The sequence below is a fragment of the Juglans regia genome, chromosome 14 (genome assembly GCF_001411555.2).
Source record: "Juglans regia cultivar Chandler chromosome 14, Walnut 2.0, whole genome shotgun sequence".
Taxonomy (NCBI): Eukaryota; Viridiplantae; Streptophyta; class Magnoliopsida; order Fagales; family Juglandaceae; genus Juglans; species Juglans regia.
Genome location: NC_049914.1, coordinates 13,247,928 through 13,272,953, shown reverse-complemented (window position 1 = coordinate 13,272,953; position 25,026 = coordinate 13,247,928). Strand labels below are relative to the sequence as shown.

The 25,026-nt window shown below is 33.6% G+C and overlaps 1 protein-coding gene across 1 annotated transcript; it reads left to right on the top strand.

Moving 5' to 3' along the window:
- The first annotated feature begins 6,886 nt into the window (after positions 1–6,886).
- On the top strand, positions 6,887–10,766 carry LOC108990334 (cytokinin riboside 5'-monophosphate phosphoribohydrolase LOG1). The gene is made up of 7 exons (XM_018964274.2): positions 6,887–7,116; positions 7,750–7,847; positions 8,012–8,042; positions 8,679–8,778; positions 9,610–9,680; positions 9,837–9,980; positions 10,334–10,766. Exons 1-7 carry the CDS (start codon positions 7,015–7,017, stop codon positions 10,424–10,426), a joined length of 639 nt encoding a protein of 212 aa, XP_018819819.1. The 5' UTR covers positions 6,887–7,014; the 3' UTR covers positions 10,427–10,766.
- Positions 10,767–25,026: the final 14,260 nt, after the last annotated feature.

Sequence of the window (25,026 nt, the reverse complement as noted above, 5' to 3'; positions counted from 1 at the left end):
TTTGTATGAAGAGGTTGAATCTCTTTATTAGGACCAAGCTTGTGATTTGGTCAAATTGTCTATGGAGATTGAAGTGGAAATTGGGTTCTTTAATGATAGTTGTTTGTTTGGGGTCTGTGATTCCCTTAGAAGATTTGTTGGAAAGGATCAGTCCTGTGCTTAATGGATTTTTGTTCAGGCTTGACGAAATTCAATCCAAGATGGAGATTTATTGAGTATGGCTTGATTTCCTAGTTAAATAACATTTTCACAGGTTGTTCGCTCGAGCAGTTTCCCTTGGCACTTGAGCGAAGCTTCAGACAGTGAGTTCGGTCATCAGTTGCTCGACAGTCAACTCGAGCTGGACACAGCTCTTGAGTTTGCTCGACACTCAGCTCGAGCGAGTGCCTGCCCTAAACGTTTGCTCGACACGTGCTCGACGCTTTGCTCAAACAAATGTTCAGTTTTATAGCTTCTTGCACCGTGGACTATAATAAATACATGTTTTTCTCATGTATTTTTCAACTTATTAGCAGCTAAACATTGTATAGAGAGAGAGAGAGAGAGAGAGAGAGAGAGAGAGAGAGAGTCCTTTTGTGAAGAATCTTGAGAGTTCATTGGGTGTATTAGGACTTTAAGATTGAGGATTTTTGTGATTGATATCTTGTACTCCGCCTTTGTTAATAGTGAATTTATTGAGACCGACTCTAAAGTAAACGTAGGCTCACATTGAGCTGAACCACTTATATCTTGGTGTTCTGTGTGTGATTGTCGTTATTTTCTTTTTATTTTGCTTCCGCTATTACACTTCAAATTAGCTTTTGATAACCAGTTTATCCTTACAATGAATTTCATCAGGCCTTTACCTAGATGATGGGATAATAAATCGATAACATCCTCAGAATCTATATCCCTCAAGTTTCTGTTAAGAATGAGCTGAAGTGGAATCCTAATAAAGTTGGTTGGGGAATCTCAATCAAGTTGGTCTATCTTCTAGACCAAAATAATCAATTCCAACACCATGCATGGACCTTTCGAGCCTAAAGAGTGGAAGAAACTCTCGTAAGCACATATACATGATCAACCATATACAACTTATGATTTAGAAGTCATTATGGGGAGTACTACCTGTCAAAACATTCCTAGCCACGTTCATTCACCTAACAAAAGAAGAAGATAGATAGACAATACCAACTCTATCAACCTAGGCCTTGGAACACTCGAGCATTTGTGTAGGGGTGTAACTGGTTTAGTTCGGTTCAATTTTGGATAAAATTTAGGACCAAACCGATATATACCGGTTTTGCATTTTTCAAAACCGATTACACATCGGTTATCCTCTTAAACCGATACTTCCGGTTTTACAGGTTTCCGATCCGGTCCGATCCGATTTTTCAATTTTTTTAAAATGAAATTTAGACAGTTTATCATTAAAAATCTATTTATAAGAAAACAAACAAAAACTAGTTTAATTGTTGAGTCTTCACAGTTTATTCAAATCTTCAACCCCAATTGATAAACATTAAACAGGACAGATGTTATTCAAGTAGAAAAATTACAAAACCTTATCAATGTAATTTCACAAACCCAATCACAAAACCCAAAAAAAGTAAATTTCAGATTCAAAAAACCCTAATATCACAAATATCGTTTATCATAATTTCAAAGTAATTTCACAATCTCAATCACAAAATCCTAATATTACAAACAAAATAATAAACACAATCACAAAAAATCTTAAATTTCGGATTCAAAAACATTAATATCACAAAACTCAATCACAAAAATCTCAATATCACAAAACCCAATCACAAAAACCCTAATATCCCAATCACAAAAAGCCTACTATGTAATTTCAAAAACGAAAAAAAAAAAAAAATACCTTTGAGAGGGCACTGGGCAAACTCGACAGATAGACAAAGTGAGGCCGAGAGAGTTTAGACTTGAGAGAAGAGAGAGTGAGGGACAAGAGAGTTGAGAGACAAGAGACTCGAGAGTGAGAAGGAGCTAGGCCGCGAGGCAGAGACGCAGACGAGAGAGGTTAGAGGAGAGAGAGTGAGAGACGAGAGAGTGAAAATGGGCGAGGCGCGAGGCAAAGACGCAGACAAGAGAGTGAGCCGTGAGTGGACGAGAGAGAGAATGACGCAGAACGAGATGAGAGGGAGAATAAGACTTTAGGAATTAGGGTTTAGTTAGAAGGGAAACGGCGCCATTTCGTATTGAGTTAATATTTTCAATGTGTTTTTTTTTTAAATGGTAATTAAAACTTTTTTTGATGGCTTGGAAAATTGATTTAATATATTATAGTCTAATATATTAGACTATATAATAGTATTAACTATTAATATTAGACTATTAGTATATTTATATATTAGTATTAATTATAAAGATTTAGTATAACTATAGTTTATAATAAACTATTAGTCTAATAGTATTAGTTAAATAGTTATAGACTTATATATTAGTATAGCTATATAATATATTAGACTATATAATAGTATTAATATTAGACAATTAGTATAGTAACTATAGTTATATATTAGTATTAACTATAAACTATATATTAGTATTAGTTATAAACTTTTAGTGATTTAGTATAACTATATTAATTATAAGTATAACTATAGTCTATATTATATTTGTAATATATATTTATGGACTATATAATATATATATATATATATTGAATCATTGATATATATATATATATATATTTGTAATACGTTTAATATACTATAGTCTAATATATTAAACTATATAATAGTATTAATATTAGACTATTAGTATAGTTATATATTAGTATTAGTGATAGTGATTTAGTATAACTATAGTCTATATTAAACTATTAGTATTAATTAAATAGTTGTAGACTTATATATTAATATAGCTATATAATATATTAGACTATATAATAGTATTAATATTAGACTATTAGTGTAGTTATATATTAATATTAGTTATAAACTTTTAGTGATTTAGTATAACTATATTAGTATAAGTATAACTATGGTCTATATTAAAATATTGGTTTTAGTTAAATAGTTGTAGACTTATATATAGTATGGCTATATAATATATTAGACTATATAATAGTATTAATATTAGACTATTAGTATAGTTATATATTAGTATTAGTTATAAACTATATATTCGTATTAGTTATAAACTTTTAGTGATTTAGTATAACTATAATCTATATTAAACTATTAATATTAGTTAAATAGTTGTAAACTTATATATTAGTACAGAGCTATATAATATATTAGACTATATAATAGTATTAATATTAGACTATTAGTGTAGTTATATATTAGTATTAGTTATAAACTATATATTAGTATTAGTTATAAATTTTTAGTGATTTAGTATAACTATATTAGTATAAGTATAACTTTGGTCTATATCTTCGTTTGGTTACTAAACCCATCTCAACTCATCTCAACTTATCATTACAACTTTTTCAAATTCCAATACAAAATATAATAAAAAAATTAACTTTTTCAAATCTCAAAATAATAATAATATTTTAACATTATTTTATCATCTCAATTCAACTAAACTCAACTCAATTCAACATCCAAATGCATATATTGGTATTAGTTAAATAGTTGTAGACTTATATATTAGTACGGCTATATACTATATTAGACTATATAATAGTATTAATATTAGACTATTAGTATAGTTATATATTAGTATTAATTATAAACTATATATTAGTATTAGTTATAAACTTTTAGTGATTTAGTATAACTATATTAATTATAAGTATAAGTATAGTCTATATTAGACTATTAGTATAATTATATATTAGTATTAGTTATAAACTTATAGTGATTTAGTATAACTATATTAGTATAAGTATAATTATAGTCTATATTAGACTATTATTATAGTTATATATTAGTATTAGTTATAAACTATATATTAGTATAGCTATATAATATATTATCAATTAAATTTTTATTTTTAATATTAAACTTTTATTTTATAATAATATTATCTTATATATAATTATATTAATAGTATATGATCAAATAAATTACAAATGTTCACATTTAAGATTAACATTTTATGTTAAAATTTATAAATTATAATATGAAATTATTTCATATATGATATATAATTATATATATTATATATAAAAATTCCACATATAATTATACATTATATATAACACTTAAATATATAAAATATTTTGTATAATATTAATGTTGTATAAAACTTATATATAAAATATTTTTTTTATATAATTTTTTATCAACCGGTCCGGTCCGGGAAATCGTAAAACCGAAACCAGACTAGTTCTAGCCGATTTTTACATTACAAGAACGGGTCCCGGACCGAACCGATTTTTCAATTTTTCGGTTTAAATTTACACACTTACATTTGTGCATGGATTGCCACTTCTATCAAATTCTTTTGAGAGATCAATCCCACTTACGCACAGATACATATCAGTTCGTTGCAAATCGAATTACAAAATGAATTGGGATCATTCTAAAGCCTACTTATTTTATTAACAAAAATTTTATGTGCAATCACTTTTGCATATTCTTTGTGCACTTTACTTATATGATTGGCTGCATCACTTTTTTTTTAATATAAAATAATAGATTTGGTTAATCACATCGGTAGTGTACGCAAGAAATTCACAAAAATAATTTATGTGACATAACTCTTTTATTAATATTCGTATACACCTAGATATCATCAATATAATAAGAAAAAATAATACAAAGAATGAGTAGTTTTGGATTCAATTCCAAAGTATCAAAAAGTAAGCTAATGAAAGATGAATACGCATTAATGAATAGAGTAAAATCATTTCATTGGTTGGTGAGGTGGAAGATAAAACTTTGTATTCGAGTTAATATCACGAGAAATACTCTAGCTACAAAGTAATTACATAAAAATAATTTTACAAACTGATGTGGTTTGATGTGCTTTACCAGATTGTAAAGTTATTTTTATTGTAAAGCAGATCTAACGAATCATATAAAATCACATAAGTTTATGAAATTATTTTTATATAATTCCTTTATAACTGTAGCACTTCTCTAATATCACCGACAATAACATTCTCTCTCTAAACTACCCCTCTCTCAAAATCTTTCACCTTCCTACCCATATAAAGTGCCCATATGCGTAGGGGGGAGAGCTCCTCCCTCCCTCTTGGAGCTCCCCCTTCTTCCCTCCCTTCCCCTCTCATGGCTTAGAAACCATTCATGTAGAGTTGTTTTGTGTTTTTCTCTTTGGAGATGGATTGAAAATGACCAATCTACTACCTTCTAGTCACCTACATGTTGCGCACGGTGGCACTATTTTTCTAGGCCTCCAATCTACAAGCCACTTGTGTGCCTCACGCACCGATCAAATTCTTCAGCCTGATCATATCTTCAATATCTGACCATCCACATCCTTCCACAGCTAATGCATGGCCTAATACGCAGATACAGTTCCTTATGCTTCTCAAGACTATTGTCGCTCATTTACCACTGTCACCCTCATGGACCATTTCACGACCACTTGCAGCAACAGGACCAGTGCCACAAATTTTCAACTAAGCCACCGACGTGAGAGATTGGTTTGTTTTTACGGATGGGATGAGATGAGATGAATTGAAATAAAAGTTGAGAATCAAATAAAATATTGTTAGAATATATATTTTTATTTTTTTATATAAATTTAAAAAAATTAAACAAATTATATAAAATTATAAAAAAGTAAGAAAGTTTTTAAACGCGGCATTGTGCAATAGATCTTGACGCTCTAACTGAATTGCCTATCCAAGCATGAAGAGTACAAATCTTCTTCAATTGCAACAAATTATTCAAAATTGGTGCAGCCCTATGATCTACAGCAACATCTCATTGCTACAATGGAAATCTTGGGCAAGTGATCTCTTCAAGGATTACCAACAAATTAAAACTACCTTCATAGTGATCAGTCTTCTCTTGGACCATGTAACAGTCTATTGGCCGAAAGAACATGAGACACGGGCTGCCTGCTTCATTAGTCCAAACGTCTCCTCCATTTATTTTCTTTCTATATTTCTTTGACTACTAAGGTATGAAAATTTTGGGACGATTGTGGGGGCTCCAACGCCACACCTAATCTACCTTAAATTATCAAAATAAAATCATTTTGCCTATAAAAAAATAAAAAAATCTTCTTTAAATCATTTTCCTTTTGCTATCTGAACGTCTCTTATGTTTAATAGTTGAAAACTAATTCATTTTGTGCATAAATTGTGTTTTCTCTCACAGTTTTTTGCGTGCACTTCTTTCGACGGTAGATTTTCCTACAAAATAAAATTTAAGCCCCGTTTTAATATTGAGTGAGATAGGATGAGATGAGATGATTTTAGATAAAAATTAAAATTTGAATAAAATATTATTAGAATATTATTTTTTTTAATATTATTATTGAATTAGAATTTGAAATAATTATATTATTTATTTATTTTGTATAAAAATTTAAAAAAATTATAATGATAAGATGAGATGAACTAATTTCTCAATCCAAACAAGCCTCATAAGATCAATATCACCAAAACAAAGTCACCCAAATAAAACTGAAAGTGGAAGTTATACTTTTAATATCAAAACTCAAGAATATTTTATTTTAATTGAATGAACTCTTCTTGTTCAAATATGTACACCTGATTGTTTTATCCAAGAAAACTATTAAAATGGTAATTCTTTTCTAAAGCAAAAAATATTAATAAAATGTATTTTCTAGCTAAAAGATTTTTGCTGGAACAAAAGGGGTAAAAAAAAAAAAAGGAAAGAAAGGAAGAAAAAAGGTGGAAAAATATTAAGATCAGTCGTTCGGCCGTAAAGTTCTGGTGTTAACAGAGTACGGATTTTCGCGTGCTAACGTGCACCTATACTGCCGTTATATATATGCACTCCCTCTCGTTCGGTCATGACGCACTCTCGAATTGTCAAACCGTGGGGGCAGTAAGAAGGCACGGGATATTTGCATAGCTCTATCTGCAAGTGTGTGTGTGTGTGTGTGAGAGAGAGAGAGATGGAGCAATCAAAGTTCAAGAGGATTTGTGTGTTTTGTGGGAGTAGCCCAGGAAAGAAGAGCAGTTATAGGGACGCTGCTATTGAGCTCGGCAGGGAATTGGTAATGTCTCTGTCTAATGGCTCTTCTTTCTTTAGTCTTTGTTTCATTTGGGTTTCTATTTCTATTTTATTGTCAGGTCAATTATATATCCGACTTTAGTTTTTTTCTGAGTTTCGGAACATGGGCTTCATGGATTTCTTGATTGTAACCACTATTTTCATGTTGCCCCGAGCGATTTTTCATGAAAAGTCGTCAGAATGTTAGAGCTTCCTTCTTCTTCTATATGGCATAGCTTTCTTCAAAAATACTACAGGGGACGGACCGTTTTCAACTTCAATTCATGGTTTCTTGCTGTAGCCTGTTATAAGACCTCACTCTCTCTTTTGTGAGCTACATTTCATTTCAGTTCATACTCATCTTGGAATCCGCGAAGCTATATCCAGAGTATAAGTACTCTGTTGAACAACCATTGAATTTTCATCACTTTTTTCTTTTGTTGGAGTAATTTTGTGTACCTTAATGAGCTTCGCCATTTGTCACTCTGTAAATTAGCTTCTTCATAAATGGATTTTGGAGTTTTTGAAAACACCCCCCCCCCCCCCCCAAAAAAAAAAAAAAAAATTCCCTTGCCATTTTACCAATTACAACGCTCTCGCTGATTATGCTGGGTTACTGTTGCCTGGTTTGGGTCAGGTTTCAAGAAATATTGACTTGGTTTATGGAGGAGGAAGCGTCGGTTTGATGGGTTCGATTTCCCAAGCTGTCTACGATGGTGGTCGCCATGTCATTGGGTGAGCATCATCTTCATTTTCATCTTTCTGCGTTGAGTAAATTACTAAATGGATTAAAAAATTGAAAGTAAAAGATAGTCATTTTTTGGGGGGGGTTGTGTTATTATTATGGCCGTGGTCTTTATCTCAATCAAAACTTTATTTTGTCATGTTATTGTCTGCAGAGTTATACCCAAGACACTCATGCCTAGAGAGGTATGTTGCCTACCAATATCATGTTTTAGAACATTTTGCAGTGACCAAGAAAAAATGAAAATGACCCAACAAGCCAGAGAGAGAGAGAGCATTATCTGATAATTCCTTTTGCCTCCTCTGTTAAATGCGGCTTTTTTTTTTCTCTCTTTCATTTTGTGGTAGCTACATTGACATGAATTTCTACCTCACCTTTGTTATCTTAAATCTTCGGATTTCCCAATTGTCTCTTTTGGGATTCGTGTGGGTTCTAAGCATTTTTGGTTGGTCCTCAGATTTCCTTGATTTCCCAAATCCTGATCTTAAAGGAAACTATTCTCTTCCTCAAATCCACCTGGCCATCTGGGGTCTCTACCACTTTGTCCCTCTCCCTCCTCCACTTGTTGGATTCCTTAGTTCTCTGGGTTTCCGTTTTCCTCTCATTCTGGATAGACCAAAAATATCAGGTTCATATTTATGTATTTTCCTTCTCTTTCTTTTCTTTTCTGCACAACTCATGATTGCTTTTTAATTTGTGCCCTACCTGATTGGAAGACTCTCTCTCTCTCTCTCTCAAAGTTGTCTCTTTCTGCTTTTTTATTTTTTATTATTCTTTTCTTTTATTTTGGTGGATTGACTTGGGTTCTGCTGAGTCTGCAGATAACTGGAGAACCAGTGGGTGAAGTGAAGGCAGTAGCAGACATGCACCAGAGGAAGGCTGAGATGGCTAGGCATTCTGATGCCTTTATTGCCTTACCCGGTTGGTACAAATACTCTAATACCTGCCATCATTCTTATTGAACATCCACCCCACCTCCAGCCTCCATGACGTGGTAATTGTCTTGACATACCATGAAATGGGCTGGTGTCCCCAAAATACCCTCTAGATTACCAAAAATCCCAGATAAGAATTAAAATGACTCACCACCAAGGCAGGGGCAGAAATGATATTAAATAATTAATCTTAATTAATTAAGATGTCATTAGCCAAACCAAAGCCAGCTTATTCCATGATATTGCTTGTTGTAACACTATTTCTTTTAGGGTACACGTCCTTTTATCTTGGGGTTACCCTATTGAGCATAAGATGCAAAGCTCCTAACTTTCCAATGAAGTGGGGTTTAAAAGGGATTATACTGTGCTTGCGTTCGGACTGAGGGGTAAATAGATAAATTACAAGCCCAATATGTAGTTTTACCTTTTTCCACAGTGGAAGACTGAATGTGAGCTAACTGACTTGTTAAGTATCTTTTGGGCTAAGACCACGAGAAGTGATAAAATCCCATTTCTGACATTGGTAATGGGCTGAGGCCCAAACTCAGAAAAGTTGGATAAGGTTGTCCAGTTTTAGTTCAAGAATCATTTCAACGGTAGTATAAAAGTGATTACATGTCGCTTGCTTACTCTTGTCTGTAATTATCATTTTTTTTACTTATTCAATATATTTTGAGGCATATATATATATATTTTAATATTACTGACGTTTATTATCTTGAATACTGTAATTTTATGCGGGAATTCCCTTCCCAATATTTCTGTGGTTCTAGTAATATGATAAATCTTATTCTAATTCATCTTTATGTCCATGAAGGTGGGTATGGGACTCTTGAAGAGCTTCTTGAAGTGATAACTTGGGCCCAACTTGGCATCCATGATAAGCCCGTATATTTCCATCCTTCATAAATTTTATCCTTCGCAACCAAAAATTAAAAAATAAAATAAAAAATTAATTACTTTTGGTTGAATGCTTGTTTTGCTTTAGGGGGAAAAAAATAAAAAAATAAAACACTAAACAGAATTCTTGGATGATTTTGGCAGGTGGGATTGTTGAATGTAGATGGATACTACAATTCCTTGTTGTCATTCATCGACAAAGCAGTGGAGGAAGGCTTCATTAGTCCAAGTGCACGCCATATCATTGTATCCGCCCCTACTGCGAAAGAGCTAGTCAAGAAAATGGAGGTAAAACTTTTTTATATATATGAGAAACGATAATTGCAGTCGTGAGTATACAAGTGCTGTATAATCATTTTGAAAAAAAAAATGAATAACTACGGGATTCACATGGAAAAAAATTAATTTATTAATAATGGAAATCATTCTTATTCAAAGCGACTATACGACGCTTGCGCACTTTATAACTGTACATAGCATTACTCTTTATATATATATATATATTCTTATTTTCCAATTGTATTTTAAATTGCCCTTTTGGATCAAAGAGTTTTTACTCTGTTTTAGGGCATAGGAATGAAAGAAAAGAAAATATTGTTTGGATTATTGACCAAATATAGGTTTGCAATACTGTGTTGCAGGAGTATTTTCCAAGGCATGAAATAGTAGCATCAAAGCTAAGCTGGGAAATTGAACAATTAGGCTACCCTCCAAAATGTGACATCTCAAGGTGAATAGATGAGATGATGCATGATGGATGGAGACTGGAGACTGGAGACTGGAGTAGGAGGAGGAGGCTTTTTGTGATGAAAGCCACTAATTTTAGATGACCAGAAATTTCCTCAAGTGGGGTTTTTTTGTTTTTCTTCCCTTGGTGTAAACTAGAAGAAATTGACCTCAAGTTGTGTAGCTAGACTACTACTTTTCCTTCAATGGGAATTATTAGCCAGGGTATTCTGATGCTCCATTTGGTTGGCAGATGCAGCACAGGGAAATAGAGAAGAAAATTTAGTGTTACAACAATTTGTATTGGAATGTTTGTTGCCAATTCTAAATTGTCTTTCAATTTCCTCTGGACTTTGCTTTCATGTCATCCCATTTTCCTACCAATGACATAATACATATTAGAACAATGCTTTTTGCGTTACATGTTTATCGATAGTAGCGCACATCTATAGTGACGAGAGATCATGAATTACAAGGATATTTTTCCCTTTTCAACTAAAAACTTGTATTTCCTTTAAAGTTAAGGTTCGCTAAAAGGACAATGCTAGAGGCGAGAGATCATGAATTACAAGGATATTTTTCCCTTTTCAACTAAAAACTTGTATTTCCTTTAAAGTTAAGGTTCGCTAAAAGGACAATGCTAGAGGCGAGAGATCATGAATTACAAGGATATTTTTCCCTTTTCAACTAAAAACTTGTATTTCCTTTAAAGTTAAGGTTCGCTAAAAGGACAATGCTAGAACCATCGCTAAGGACTCCGGTTGGGCTCTTTTATGTGTTTTTTTTTTTTCTTTTTTACATAGATTTTTTTAATACTTTTAAATATTTTTAAAAAATAAAAATTCAGAACATCATTAAAAAACACTTCTTTAATCATGAAGTGAATAAAAAAAAATATTAGTCTTCCCACTGGAGCTAATAAAAAAAATATTAATCATTAAAAAAATACATTAAAAAACACTTTGTGATTAAGGAAGTTTTTTTTAATAATGTGATTTTTTTTATTTTTTAAAAATATTTAAAAGTATTAAAAAAGTCTATACAAAAAAAGATTAAAAAAAACACATGAAGAACCCTGCGCTCAAGCATTTACCCTTGTTAAAAAGCGGCGGGGGGGGAGGGGGGGAGAGGGCGACATAAACAAAGGAGGGTTAAAACTTACAACTTAAAAGGAATCAAAGGAAATGATGAATGAAGGATGATGAATGAAGGTAAATCATAGTCGTGAATTTTAGAAACAATTATAAGTATTTTTCACTTCTAGAGGTTTTTCTTTGGGCCAAATTTTTATTCAAAAGATTCTAAGTATATTTTAGGGGAGAGAACAATATGATTTTAAAGAGTAATGCAGATGCACTGTGATACTCCGTATTTTTGTGTATTTTTTTAATTGAATGTTTTTTTTTATTGGTTCTCTTATTTTAAATTTACTAGATTTCTTGTTGGATTTATTTCATAATTTTTAAGTTGTGAAATTTACTTTAATGTGCTTTCTTGGTATTAATTATCGTCTTGTATTTAAATTGCTATTTACTTTAAATCAGTTTAATATTAGACTTTAAAATTTTTGTATTGTTGGATTTATTATTATTATTTTATTTTAACTATTCACTGCATTTAAGTTATTTTATTTAAATTTACTGTTTTGAAATCATTTTCGTTAGATCAACTTTTTGACCTAGTTGTAAGGACTAGACTTCATTTATTTCTGTCACTTTTTCTTTTTTTTCCTTTTTCTTTTTCTCCTCTTTTTCTTTTCCTCATTCTCTTTCTTTTTCTCCTCATTTTCTCTCATTTGCTTCTTTCCTCCCCCGCGGGCGACTTCTCCCTCTCTTCCCCGTCCGCGTGCCGTCCACCACAACGCCGCCGTGCGCCACCCATTGTCGTCACTGACCCTCCCATTTTCTTCCCCTTTGGCCGGCGACCATACCCTCCAGTTTCCAGCTCCTCTCACGCCACCGTGAGCTCCCACACGCGGCCTCAAGCCGCAACATTCCTTGCGCCGCCGTCGCGCCACCTAAAGCCACAATTTCTTCACCACATCATCTTTGACCTCCCATCAACCTAAACCATACATCCTTAGCTCCAATCCGTCACCGGTGAAGCTCCACCATCAACTTTTCCGATTTGAGCCTTTTGGCCTCCAAACACCTCCCACGCCACCACTCACGGCTAACCATCACCACCATTAGCTTCACCAACATCCCTAAGCTCTTCCCTAGTAATCTCAAGTCTTCGTTTGTCCCTATTCGAAAGTTGGGTTTTTGAGACCCACGGCCATAGTGCATTTTGCACTGTTACGTTGTTGTGCCGCCACTTCTAACACCTCCGTGATTCTTCGAAAATTATATTATAGCGTTATAAGTATTTTTCCAAAGAAATTTTGAGATTTAAATGTATTTTTACACTAACTCATATTTACTTTGAATTGGTTAGTTGTGCCGGACTGAGTCCAAGGAGTAAGGGGTCGGTTGGATTAGATGATGGAGTTGTTTGTGTGATTGGTTTATGCTGTGAGATTTGTTGGTTGTTTCGGATTTAAATATGGATGTTTTGAGTTTGACATTGGTTATGGTGGATATTGATGATTTTAGAAAGTGATGATATATTTTGGGATTATGAGGGTTTTAAGTTTTGATGAATTAAAATCGACTATTGTAGAAACTTAAGTTTCAATATCGAAATACGTGATTGATTGTAAACTTACAGAAATTACATGATTATTCTTATAGGTAACGATTAATATTTGTTCGGCATTGTTGAGGAAATTTTGAAAAGTTAAGAAGTACAGCTTAGCGAGACTCCTATGCTAGACTTTGCATAAAATAAAATGAGCTGAGATTGATTTTTGGAAAATATACATGTTTGGTTATGAAAAGAAATTTGAACTACCTCAGTTATTTGTTCTGCATTACTCATGAGATTCTGTTTAAGAAGTACGTATTTTTTGTCATGACTGGTGTAGACATGAGCCTATTTTTTATATTTTATTTCTGAACTATGCAAAAAAAAGTAAATATGAAATTTTGTGCATAAATTATATTTTTGTAATCTGATTCTATTCAGTACTCTGTTGTGATAAGATGTGACATTTGAAAAACCTTTAGCATGACTATCTGGTTCTGCATCTGATTATATTTCTGCTCTGTTTAGTTAGAGACCCTACCACGAGGGTTTTACATGGCTTATGTTCCGATATGATATGGCTCTGCCACAAAAAAGAATAGTGGTATTCTGTTTCAGTTCTGATATGCATCTGCTTGGTTATCCGCAAATGTACAACCCTACCATGGGAGTTAAATATGGCCTCTGTTATGATATGATACTCTGATATGATGATGATGATGAATAAGAATATTTTCTGAAACTTTGACTCTGATATTTTTGATAACATATTTTGACTATGCATTCTGAAAATAAAAAGTGTTTTGTTCTACATTCTGAAATCTGTAAATGATCATATTTGCATACTAGTATATGTTATTTGCATACTGAGTTGTTGATAACTCATCTCCTTTATCTTCACAATATTTTCAGATGATTTGTATTTCTCAGCTGATGATCAAGACTATGAAGCATTGGGTGAAATGACTTAAGAATATTGAATTAAGAATAAAAAGTTTTCAATGAGTATTGGTGATTTTTGTTAATTATACTGTTGAGATGTGAGGATAAGTTACATGTAGAGAAGTTGATATTTTTGGGATTATTGTATTGAGGATTTGATATATGAGTTTGTGTAGTTAATTAAAATTGAAGTGTTTACGTTTGATTTAGAGCTTTTGGAAGTATATTAGCAGTGTAGGAGTTGATTACCATATAACATGAATTAACTCTCCGGACCCTCGGGGTCAGGGCGCTACATACACTCTTAAGATATGCAAGTTTCGCACACTCCTTGTAAAAAAATTAGGTTCATCATTAAAAAATTATTTTTTATGTGAATATGAGATTAATCTAATTTTTTAAAAAAGAATACGCAAAACTTATACATTCTAAAATTTCAAATATCATTTATCAACTTACCCCTCTTTTGAGGGGTAAGGAGGGTTTAATGAATTTTATAGAGGCATACAATATTTTGGAAGGCTCAAGTATAAAATTTTGAAATTCTATTTGTTAGGGAGAAGAGTGGGTTTGATGAGTTCACGGCCCCTTAAGCCCCTCCACCACATTGGGCTTCAATAAATGATAAAAAGTAAGAAACCAAATCGAAATAAATATAGGGAAAAAATAGAATCTAAACAAATAAATAAAGACATAAAATCCCAAAATTATAAATAGTCTTCACCTCAACCTTTCCTATGTGTTTATGTTTGATAATTCTATTTTACCTTAGTGTCATTGGTTTTGATAATTTTTAAACTATTCCCAAACTAATAAAAATGATTTGTATAAATCCTAAATAGACAAGTTACATACAAGTCCACGAGGGCTCCTTTAAAAAAACAAAATTTTCAAATATTTTTTTTATTTCTTAAAATTTTTCTAATATTAATTTTTCTATTTTTAGCATATAATTTTAATTAATTTGACTTTTAAAGGATTTTGGTTATTAAGTTTTAGTTCTCTTTTCAATTCTTGAGTTATACTTTCTGATTTTTTTAATTTTAGTTGGTTTAATAAAAATCTTGATCATTTTTTGAAACTTTATATTTTATATTTTTAATATTTTAAATTTTTGGAAAACTAACAAAAAAACACTAGGGACACTAAAAAATTTCACAAACAGACATGGTACAGTGCCAATGTGCCATATCAGCTAAGTTTTTTTTTTCTTTTTTTCACTTCCCCTCACCCCCTCCCCACTCCCCAACCCATTCTTTTCTTTTTTCAAGGCGTAGAGAGAGAGAGAGAGAGAGAGAGAGAGAGAGAGAGTACCTGCTGTTGAGGGGCAACGGCGTCAATGAGGGGTGATGAAGATGACGTCCCTGTCTCGTCGATGATGGGCAAAGACATGGTTTGATGGGCGAGGAATACGGCTAGGCTGTTGCGGTGCTAGCCTAGAGAGATGGGGGCCTCAAGGGTTTGGGAAAGGGAGCAGGGAAGGCGGGAGGAGAGGGGAGAAATGAAAAAAAAAAAAAAGTAAAAAAATAGATTGGCATGGCACACTAATATTGTGCCACATCAATTTGTGAGATTTATCTATATATTTAGCAGCTCTCAAACTAATATACATAAATAAGTAACACATGTCTATTTCTATTTGGTTGTGAGGTGGTAAATGAATGTAACATTAATAATTTTGTAAATGAATTAATAGAATTTGGAACGAGAGACCATTTTGATATATGGGTATAGTTTTAGGGTAATGCTAGGGTGCCGCCCATTAGTGACCGCTGGGTGTGCCCCTTAGGCTAAATCCACTTTTTTTTTTTTTTCTTTTTTCTTTTTTTTACATTTTTTAAACATCTTTAAACATTTTTAAAAAATAAAAATATTAATACATTAGTAGTCACTTCTCTAATCATTAAGTAAATAAATAAATAGTCACTTCCTTAATCATTAAGTAAATAAATATATGAGCGATCAACATGAGAGGGCATATTATCATTATTCATAGTTTTAAGGATTGTTGTGAAACTTCTTTTTTTTTTAACTAAGGGACCATTTTGAAAAGTAAAACCTTTTTTTTATTGGTACTGGGTATCCAGGAATAATGTCCCGACTAATTTTAAGGGTGCACAAGGCGAATAATAAAAGAAAAAATTCTCACAGTCCAATGGCTCCTAGAGATTATTTGCATCGAGGAGATTTAAACCTTAGACATGGGGAGCATACCCTCAAGCCTAAGGCCTTTACCACTTGAGGGTTGAAAAGTAAAATCCTTGAGACCACAATATTAATTTCTCCTAAAAATCTTGCTCTGTATATTTTGTATAGTACTTTCTAAAAACATTTTTTTAATATTTTTCAGATTTTATGAGTCTTTTTTTTTTTTTTTTTGATCTTTTGTTTTTAATGTTTTGGTTTATTTTTTAATATTTTTTTTTGTTTTAATTTTTAATTTTTAATTTTGTTAATTTCTCTTTTGGATTATATTTAAGGATTATATTTTATGTTTTAGGCCTCGTATGGTTACATAAACATCTCATCTCATCTCATCATATAACTTTTTCAAACTCTAACACAAAATAAATAAATAATTTAACTTTTTCAAATCTAAAATAAAAATAATATTAAAAAATATATTATAATAATATTTTATTCAATTTTTATCTTATCTTGTGTGTAACTAAACAAGACAGGTTTAAGTGCTATTATTTTCTGAAATAGTTTTGTGCTACATTTATATTTTTGCTATAGATATGGCATGCCAAGTGTGAGGTTCAGTCAACAATATACTGCCTTACCAGTTTTTCTGTTAGAGTTTTGTGACCATTATTTGACCAAAGAATAATCCTTTAAAAAAAGACAAAGAAAATGGCCAACAGGTTTTTTAAAAAACAATGAATCATGTTTTGCAATCTCCATCCGCGGCCTTCCTTCCCACTAACCACTGACCACCACACGTCGGCTGTATCCTTTTTCTTTCCATCCGCGTTCTAGCAAGACCAAGCACGTCACCAAAATATTTGTGTGACCCACGCACATGGCCGGCTCAATGCCAAGGCAAATTAGGCAATTGTCTAGGTCTGATTTGGATAACAGGCTCTTATCTCATTTCATTTTGGGTGGCTCTACAGAGCTACAGTTAGTTTTTTTTTTACATATATTTTTTAACACTTTTAAATATTTTTAAAACAAATAAAAAATTCACAATATTATTAAAAAAATACTTATTTAATCACTAAGTAAAAATAAATAAAAAATTACAGAAGTAAGAATAAGTGATAAAAGTAGCATTTTTCTTTCATCTTATATCTATATCCAAATACTATAAATACAAAAACTTTTCAATTTTAATTTTCAACTTTTTCATTTAATTATTACTTATCATTATAATTTTTTCAAATTTTTAAACAAAACATAAAAAATAATTCAACTTTTTCAAATCTCAAAACAAAAATTATATTAAAAAAATATATTATAATTATATTTTAACTTTATAATATTTTTAGTCAACTTTTTCTCTCTTCTTTTCCAAAACTTCATAAAACATCTCAACTCAAACTATTTTACTGTTATTCACAAACTATTTTCAATATTATTCATAGATAATCTCATCTCACTATTTAAACGAGACTAAGGCCCCTCACTACTTTTAAGGCCTCTTGAGTGAGATTTGATGAGATGAGTGATAAGGATAAGGATCATAATATTCAAAACCAAATCAAATGCTGAAGACGCTGAAGACAGCAGTAGAAGATGTTGAAGACGCTGTTGTTACATTTTACTATTGTGAACGTTGCGGCTTCTTATCACTGTTGTTTATATTTCAAATCTCTTGTAAATCGTATCTCTTGTACTGAACATAGATATCTCTCTTATCTCTTGTAACCACCTCACTCTTATCTCTTGTAACCACCTCACTTATATATAGATGAAGTCACATACGTATCTGGCAAGTCAAACCAGAGTTATTCCAATTCTTTCATGGTATCAGAAATTTTGATAGCTAACACTTCTGTCGATCCTATGGCTACCTCTACAGACTCTTTCTCCTCTTCCGCTGCATTTCATCTTCCAACTCAAGTTATCTCCATCAAACTTGATGGAACAAATTTTCTTGCATGGAGTGCTCAGTTACTTCCTCTGTTTCGAAGCTATGGTCTCATGGGCATAGTTGATGGTTCGGAACCCAGCCCCCCCCAATTTGCTAGCGCTGAACATAAGACCCAAGGTATTTCTAATCCTGCTTATGTAGTCTGGAAGTATAAGGACCAAACGGTACTTTGCTGGATTGTCTCTTCTCTATCTCCTGTGGTGGTTTCCACCATTTATGGTCTTGAGACCTCTCAGCTTGCTTGGCAAGCCCTTGGCGCAAGTTTTGTTGCGCCCTCCACATCTCGTATTTCTCTTATAAAGAGAAAGTTACAATCTTTACAGCAAGGCTTCATGCCTTGTCAAAATTTTTTGGATGAAGTTAAATCTCTTGCTGATGAATTATCTGCCATCGGGAAACCGATTGATGACTCTGATTTAATTCTTTCTGTTCTCAACGGTCTCAACTCCTCTTTTCACTCCTTTGTGACAACATATATGCTCCTTGCTAAGGAGAAATCTATGTCATTCTCAGACTTCCATGCAGAGTTGCTGAACTATGATCTTATGCAAAAATTTCATAGTCAAACTATTCAACCAGAGGCAGGGTCCTATGCTCTCTATTCGCATAAACCTGGTTCAAAATCAGGTTCTCGCACTAACACCAACAAGTCTCATTTTTCTAGGACGTCCAAAGGATCGGGTCCTGCTCCTTCCCAATTTCGACAACCATTACCTCATATGCCGTCCTCCGCACCACCTGCTACGTCTGCCTCTCGTTCTCGGTCTCCATGTCAGATTTGCAAACGAGGTGGACATCAAGCATTGGACTGTTTTAATCGGATGAACTACTCATTTCAGGGACGTCATCCTCCAACTGATTTAGTTGCTACGGTTGCTGAGGCCAATACCACTTATCTTAATCAACATCAATGGTATGCTGACAGCGGTGCTAACGTTCATGTGACCTCTGATCTTGCTAATCTTGCAACCTCTCAACCTTATGAAGGTGATGATTTCGTGGGCGTAGGTAACGGGACAGGTTTGACCATATCTCGCACTGGCACTGCTTCTATTCAAACTCTTTCTTCCACTCTCACCTTATCTAACGTTGCTTATTGTCCTCATGCTTCGGCTCATCTCCTATCTATTAATAAATTTTGCAAAGATAATAATGTTCTCTTTGAGCTAATTGGTTCTAATTTTTCTGTGAAGGACATCCTGACGGGGGACACGCTTCTGACGGGGCCAAGTGCTAATGGATTGTACCCGATCAACCTTCGTCAACTCTCTTCCTCCAAATTTCATGCTCTCACCATGACTATTGGCGTCAAGGCTTCTACTTCCACTTGGCAATGTCGTTTGGGACATCCTTATGCAAAAGTCCTACATCTTGTCATTTCTAAATTTTCTCTTCCAGTTAATGATTCCATAAATAAACAGGCCATTTGTGTGTCTTGTCAACTTGGCAAATCTAAACAATTGCCATTTTCGGATTCTTTAAGAGAGTCAACAACTCCCTTACAAATAATTCATTCTGATGCTTGGACTACTTCCATTCCATCTTTAAGTGCTTGTCGGTATTATGTAATTTTTATTGACGACTATACTCGTTTCTGTTGGCTTTTTCATATTTCAAATAAATCTGATGTTTATTCTACGTTTGTTAAATTCAAGCTTTTAGTGGAAAAACAATTTAATTACACCATTAAACAATTTCAAAGTGATAATGGCGGTGAATATTGTTCTACCATTTTTAAGCAATTTTTAACTACCAATGGAATTTTTCATCGTCTTTCTTGTCCTCATACGTCCCAACAAAATGGTCTCGCCGAAAGAAAACATCATCATATTATGGAGATGGGACTCACTCTTCTCGCCCAATTTGACTTACCTAAGAAATTTTGGGTCGATGCTTTTCTCACTTCTATCTTCATCATTAATCGATTACCAACCAAGGTTCTTGAATATTCATCACCCTATGAACGTCTCTTTCCACTTTCTCCTGATTTTTCCTATTTTCGATCTTTTGGTTGTCGATGTTTCCCATATCTTCGTCCTTACACACTAGATAAATTGTCTTACCATAGCATGCCTTGCATTTTCATAGGTTATTGCTCTAATCACAAAGGTTTTCGGTGTTTTGATCCATCCTCCAGGTGTGTATACATTTCTCGGAATGTGATCTTTGATGAAGGAATTTTTCCCGCTCATGAACAATCCATTTTCCCTGGCTCTGACAATTGCTTGGACTCCTCAGGTACATCACATACTCTATTTTTATCTCCTCCTTCTCATAATTTTCATTTTCCCCCCTGTTTCTTCCTCTAACCCAGTTTCGCCCCCTCTTTTTTTTTCTCCCGATAACACCTCCCCTGCACCTTTTCTCCACACGACAGCTCTTACTACTGGTCAACCCGAGTCTTCCTTAGACTCTCCCTCTTCCATTATACCTTTGACTACCTTTTCCCCTGCTTCCCATGCAATCGCACCTTCCACTACATCTTCAGCTCATTCTCCGCCTGCCTTCCACGAAGTCGCATCTTCCGATAGCCTAGACAGACCACTTCCTCTTCCTATTTCTTCTTCTCATATGCTTATTAGATCACAAACTGGACATTCTAAGCCCCGCAGTTTTCCTGACTTTCACCTCCACTACTCTACTCGTTACCCTCTTCAAGCTTTGCATGCAGGTATGGTCTTGTCTAAGCCTCGTAACTATACTCATGCAGCTTCTATACCTGAGTGGCATGCGACAATGGACAGTGAATTTCAAGCGTTATTGAAGAATGAAACATGGTCCTTATGCCCTCGCCCTCTTGGTAAAAATGTGGTTCCTTGCAAATGGGTATTTAAGCTTAAGCGTAAACCCGATGGTAGCATCGACCGTCACAAGGCAAGATTAGTCGCTGTTGGTTATCTCCAGCGCAGTGGTATTGACTTTCATGACACGTTTAGCCCTGTTATCAAGCCTTCTACTGTTCGTATGGTTCTTGCGATTGCGGTCTCCTTCAATTGGGATATTTGGCAACTAGATGTTTCCAACGCCTTTCTTCATGGCATTTTAGAAGAAGAGGTTTATATGACACAGCCGAAAGGTTTTGAGGATCCTGTGCACCCCCAGTTTGTATGTAAGCTTCATAAATCTCTCTATGGCTTAAAGCAAGCTCCTCGAGCTTGGTTTAATCGCTTATCAACTGCTCTGTTATCTCTTGGTTTTCACAGTTCACAAGTTGATCCATCTTTATTCACTTATCACCAAGACTCGGTTCATGTATTTTTATTAGTATATGTGGATGATATACTTGTCACCTCCAATGACCGACACTTCATTACATCTCTTATTTCTAATTTGCAACTTGAATTTGCTATGAAGGATCTTGGCCAGTTGACATATTTTCTGGGTATTGAAGCTACCCGCAACTCCTCTGGTTTGCATCTTCGTCAAACAAGGTATATCATTGATTTATTAAATCGTGTCAAACTTCTTGGTATTCGACCATATCGAGAGCTCCTTGTGTTTCGGGTTCCAAACTGTCTAAATTTGATGGAGATCTTCTTCCGGATCCATCTAAATATAGGCAAACGGTAGGTGCTTTGCAGTATGTGGGTCCTAATCTCATCTCTTGGTCAGCCAAGAAACAACCTGTAGTGTCCAAATCTAGTACGGAAGCGGAATACCGGTGCTAGTATATTGGCTGCGCATGCTCTTGTGTGAGCTGAAAATTTCACTTGACTCTGCTCCTATTGTTTGGTGTGACAATGTCAGTGCTTTAGCTCTTGCCTCCAATCTAATTTTTCATGCAAGATCTAAGCATAATGAAGTGGATTACCACTTTGTCCGAGAAAAAGGTGGCAAACCAAGACATCATCTTACAGCACGTTCCCTCTTCCTGGCAACCTGCGGATATTTTTACTAAGGGACATACGGCTGATCGGTTCTGCTTTCTCAGGGACAAACTCTCAGTGTTGAATCTCCCTGCTAGTTTACAGGGGAATGATAAGGATAAGGATCATAATATTCAAAACCAAATCAAATGCTGAAGACGCTGAAGACAGTAGCAGAAGACATTGAAGACGCTGCTGTTACATTTTACTATTGCGAACGTTGCGGCTTCTTATCACTATTGTTTATATTTCAAATCTCTTGTAAATCGTATCTCTTGTACCGAACATAGATATCTCTCTTATCTCTTGTAACCACCTCACTTATATATAGATGAAGTCACGTACGTATCTGGCAAGTAAAACCAGAGTTATTCCAATTCTTTCAATGAGATGAAAACTAATTCCAAACATCCCTTAAAAAGTCCTTAAATTCTCTAAGAAATTATATTTCGGCCCCATTTGGATTCAGAGTTGATCTCAACTCATCTTATCTAATAATTACAATTTTTTCAAATTCCCACACAAAATGTAATAAATAATTCAACTTTTTTAAATTCTAAAATAATAATAATAATAATAAATAATATTTTATTCAACTTTCAATTTTCATTTTGACTCATCTCATTTTAACTCACTATCCAAACGACACCTAAAATTATTTAGGAAATAAAATTAGAAGGCTCTGAGAAAGAAATCATCTGAAGAAAACAAAAGAAAAAGACTTTTAAGAAATAAAAATTTCTCCGAAAACTATTTTTGATAAATGATTATAAATAATTATTAAACTTATTAGTTTATGTGAGAAAAGAAAGTTGGTAGCGTAATTGTGACGCCACTAGCCCTTGCTTGGGATTGGACGGTGACTGAAGTATCAAGACATGTAACTCAAAACTACATACTCTCTTACATGACAGTTAAGATGCAATGCACCTAGTGTATTACTCACCTAGTGTATTTCTAACAAAATACAATAAATCATAGCGAGAATTCATATAAATCTAAGTAAGATTAAGAGCAATTTTTCCAAATTCATGGTACCATAAAACTAAAGATTCCAAAACATCATTGTTCAAATTTTCAAAATACCAAAGGGTACAAAACCAAAAAAACCATTTCCCTCTTTTCACACTTTTCTTTTTCACTCTTTTTTTTTTTTCAAAACCCTACAACTTCATCGCTATTTTGCCTTGTCCTTGTTAATAATTTTCTGCAGGCTTTTGAACAATTTAAACACTTCACAGATGAAATAGTCGGCTGCCTCTAACCTATCCTCCAAAGATGGCTCCGCCGAGAACTTAAGGCTCTTTGAGGCCTCTTTGACTACCAGGAGAACCGACCTCTTGCGTTTCCCCATAATTGGTCTATTTTCCTGTCACAACTTCTACCATTTTGGATGGAGAATGGTAGTAAAAACTATCACAGTGAGATTTTGGAAAATCTCAATAAGTTAACACGTAACATACAAGCAAATAAAATAAGCATATAAAGTCAAACTATGAAAATGTATGCATGGACATGTACTTAACCTATGGCTTTGACCTATGCATATATGTTACATAAATTCAGTAACAGAAAATCATGTTTGACCTTTCTTTTTCAAAAAACACTTATCATCTTTTCTTAACACATATTACTCATAACATATAGTCATTGTAACATATAAGCGGACAACTCATGGCTCCCCTACGCACCGTGGGCTTACTGTTAGTTACTGTCTCACTTCCCAGACCACTTGACCGGTGGTAACTATGTTAAAGTTCTTATCATTATGTGGCAGTTCGCATTTCATCTCCACCGCAACCATCTTATGGCACCCATTAGCGTTAAGTGCTACCTCGCTTCAGAGTTCTTTAAAAATAACTCATTTGAGATCTGCCGACTGTGCTTCGTCAACCTAGGGTTTACCACTTCCAATTTTATACACTCCAAAGTGGACAGAGAAGTTCCACTAGAACATTCTATCGTCCTAGCATTTGGGTTCATACACAAAACATGTAACGAACTTTTTTTTTAACCTATGCACAACCCGAAATGTATGAGACAAGTACTCGAGACTCTTTTTATTTCATATGCAACTTGAACATGTAGATGTCATATACCATGTAATCATGTCATGTTATCAAACAACACATCAAAGCATTTTCTTTTACAACTTGAAAATATTAGAACATGAGATTTACTTATCACAAAACATGGGCAACAACAATCGGTGCTTAATCATGGCAAAAGACAATTTTCTCATTATGACAACTATGTATGGCCGAAACATTTCAAGCAAGTAGGCATGGCAAATATCACATAAAACCAAATACAAAGCATACCATACTATGGATCTCTTTATTCAAGTGACATAAAAACATTGCAAAGATCACATAATACCAATAACAATGCAAAGTTCACACCTCAAATATAAACATTATCTGAGAGTAGGTTAAAAAAATATCCATAGCAAAAATATAAGTATCATGATCAAGCAAGCATTGTATACTGTTAGTAGCTTGGTAGTGTACTTATTGAGATTTGTAAACAAATCTCACTTGGTCCCGACTAACATTCCCCCTGAAATGATGCATATTGTATCAAGATATTGAAAACCTGTGCCCAGAGGACTAGACAAGACTGACTAGTCCACATAGAAATGACAAAGAATTGATAACTATGGTTATCTGCTTTCTAGATGCAATTTTAGGGGATCATGGCCTCAACAATTTAGTAGAATATACTTTATTTTTAGACTGTATTTATGGAGCGTTGTCTCTAGTACTTATGTTATTAGAGACCTTTTGGATAAGTGCTGTAACCTTTAGATATATGTTATCATGCGAAGTTATTAGAGGTGTAACCAGTCTGGTTCAGCCTGGTTGTAGACATTTTTTAGAATCGAACCGGTATATACCGATTTTGAAAATATAAGAACCGATACTAGACCGATTCATCACTGAAACCGGAACTTCCGGCTTCGGCCCATTTTTTCCGATTTTACGGATAAAAAAAAGTATACTCCAACAAGATTTTAGCAAGTGATTAACCCAAAGTAAGTTCATATTAATAACTTAATATTAATGTTCATATTTAA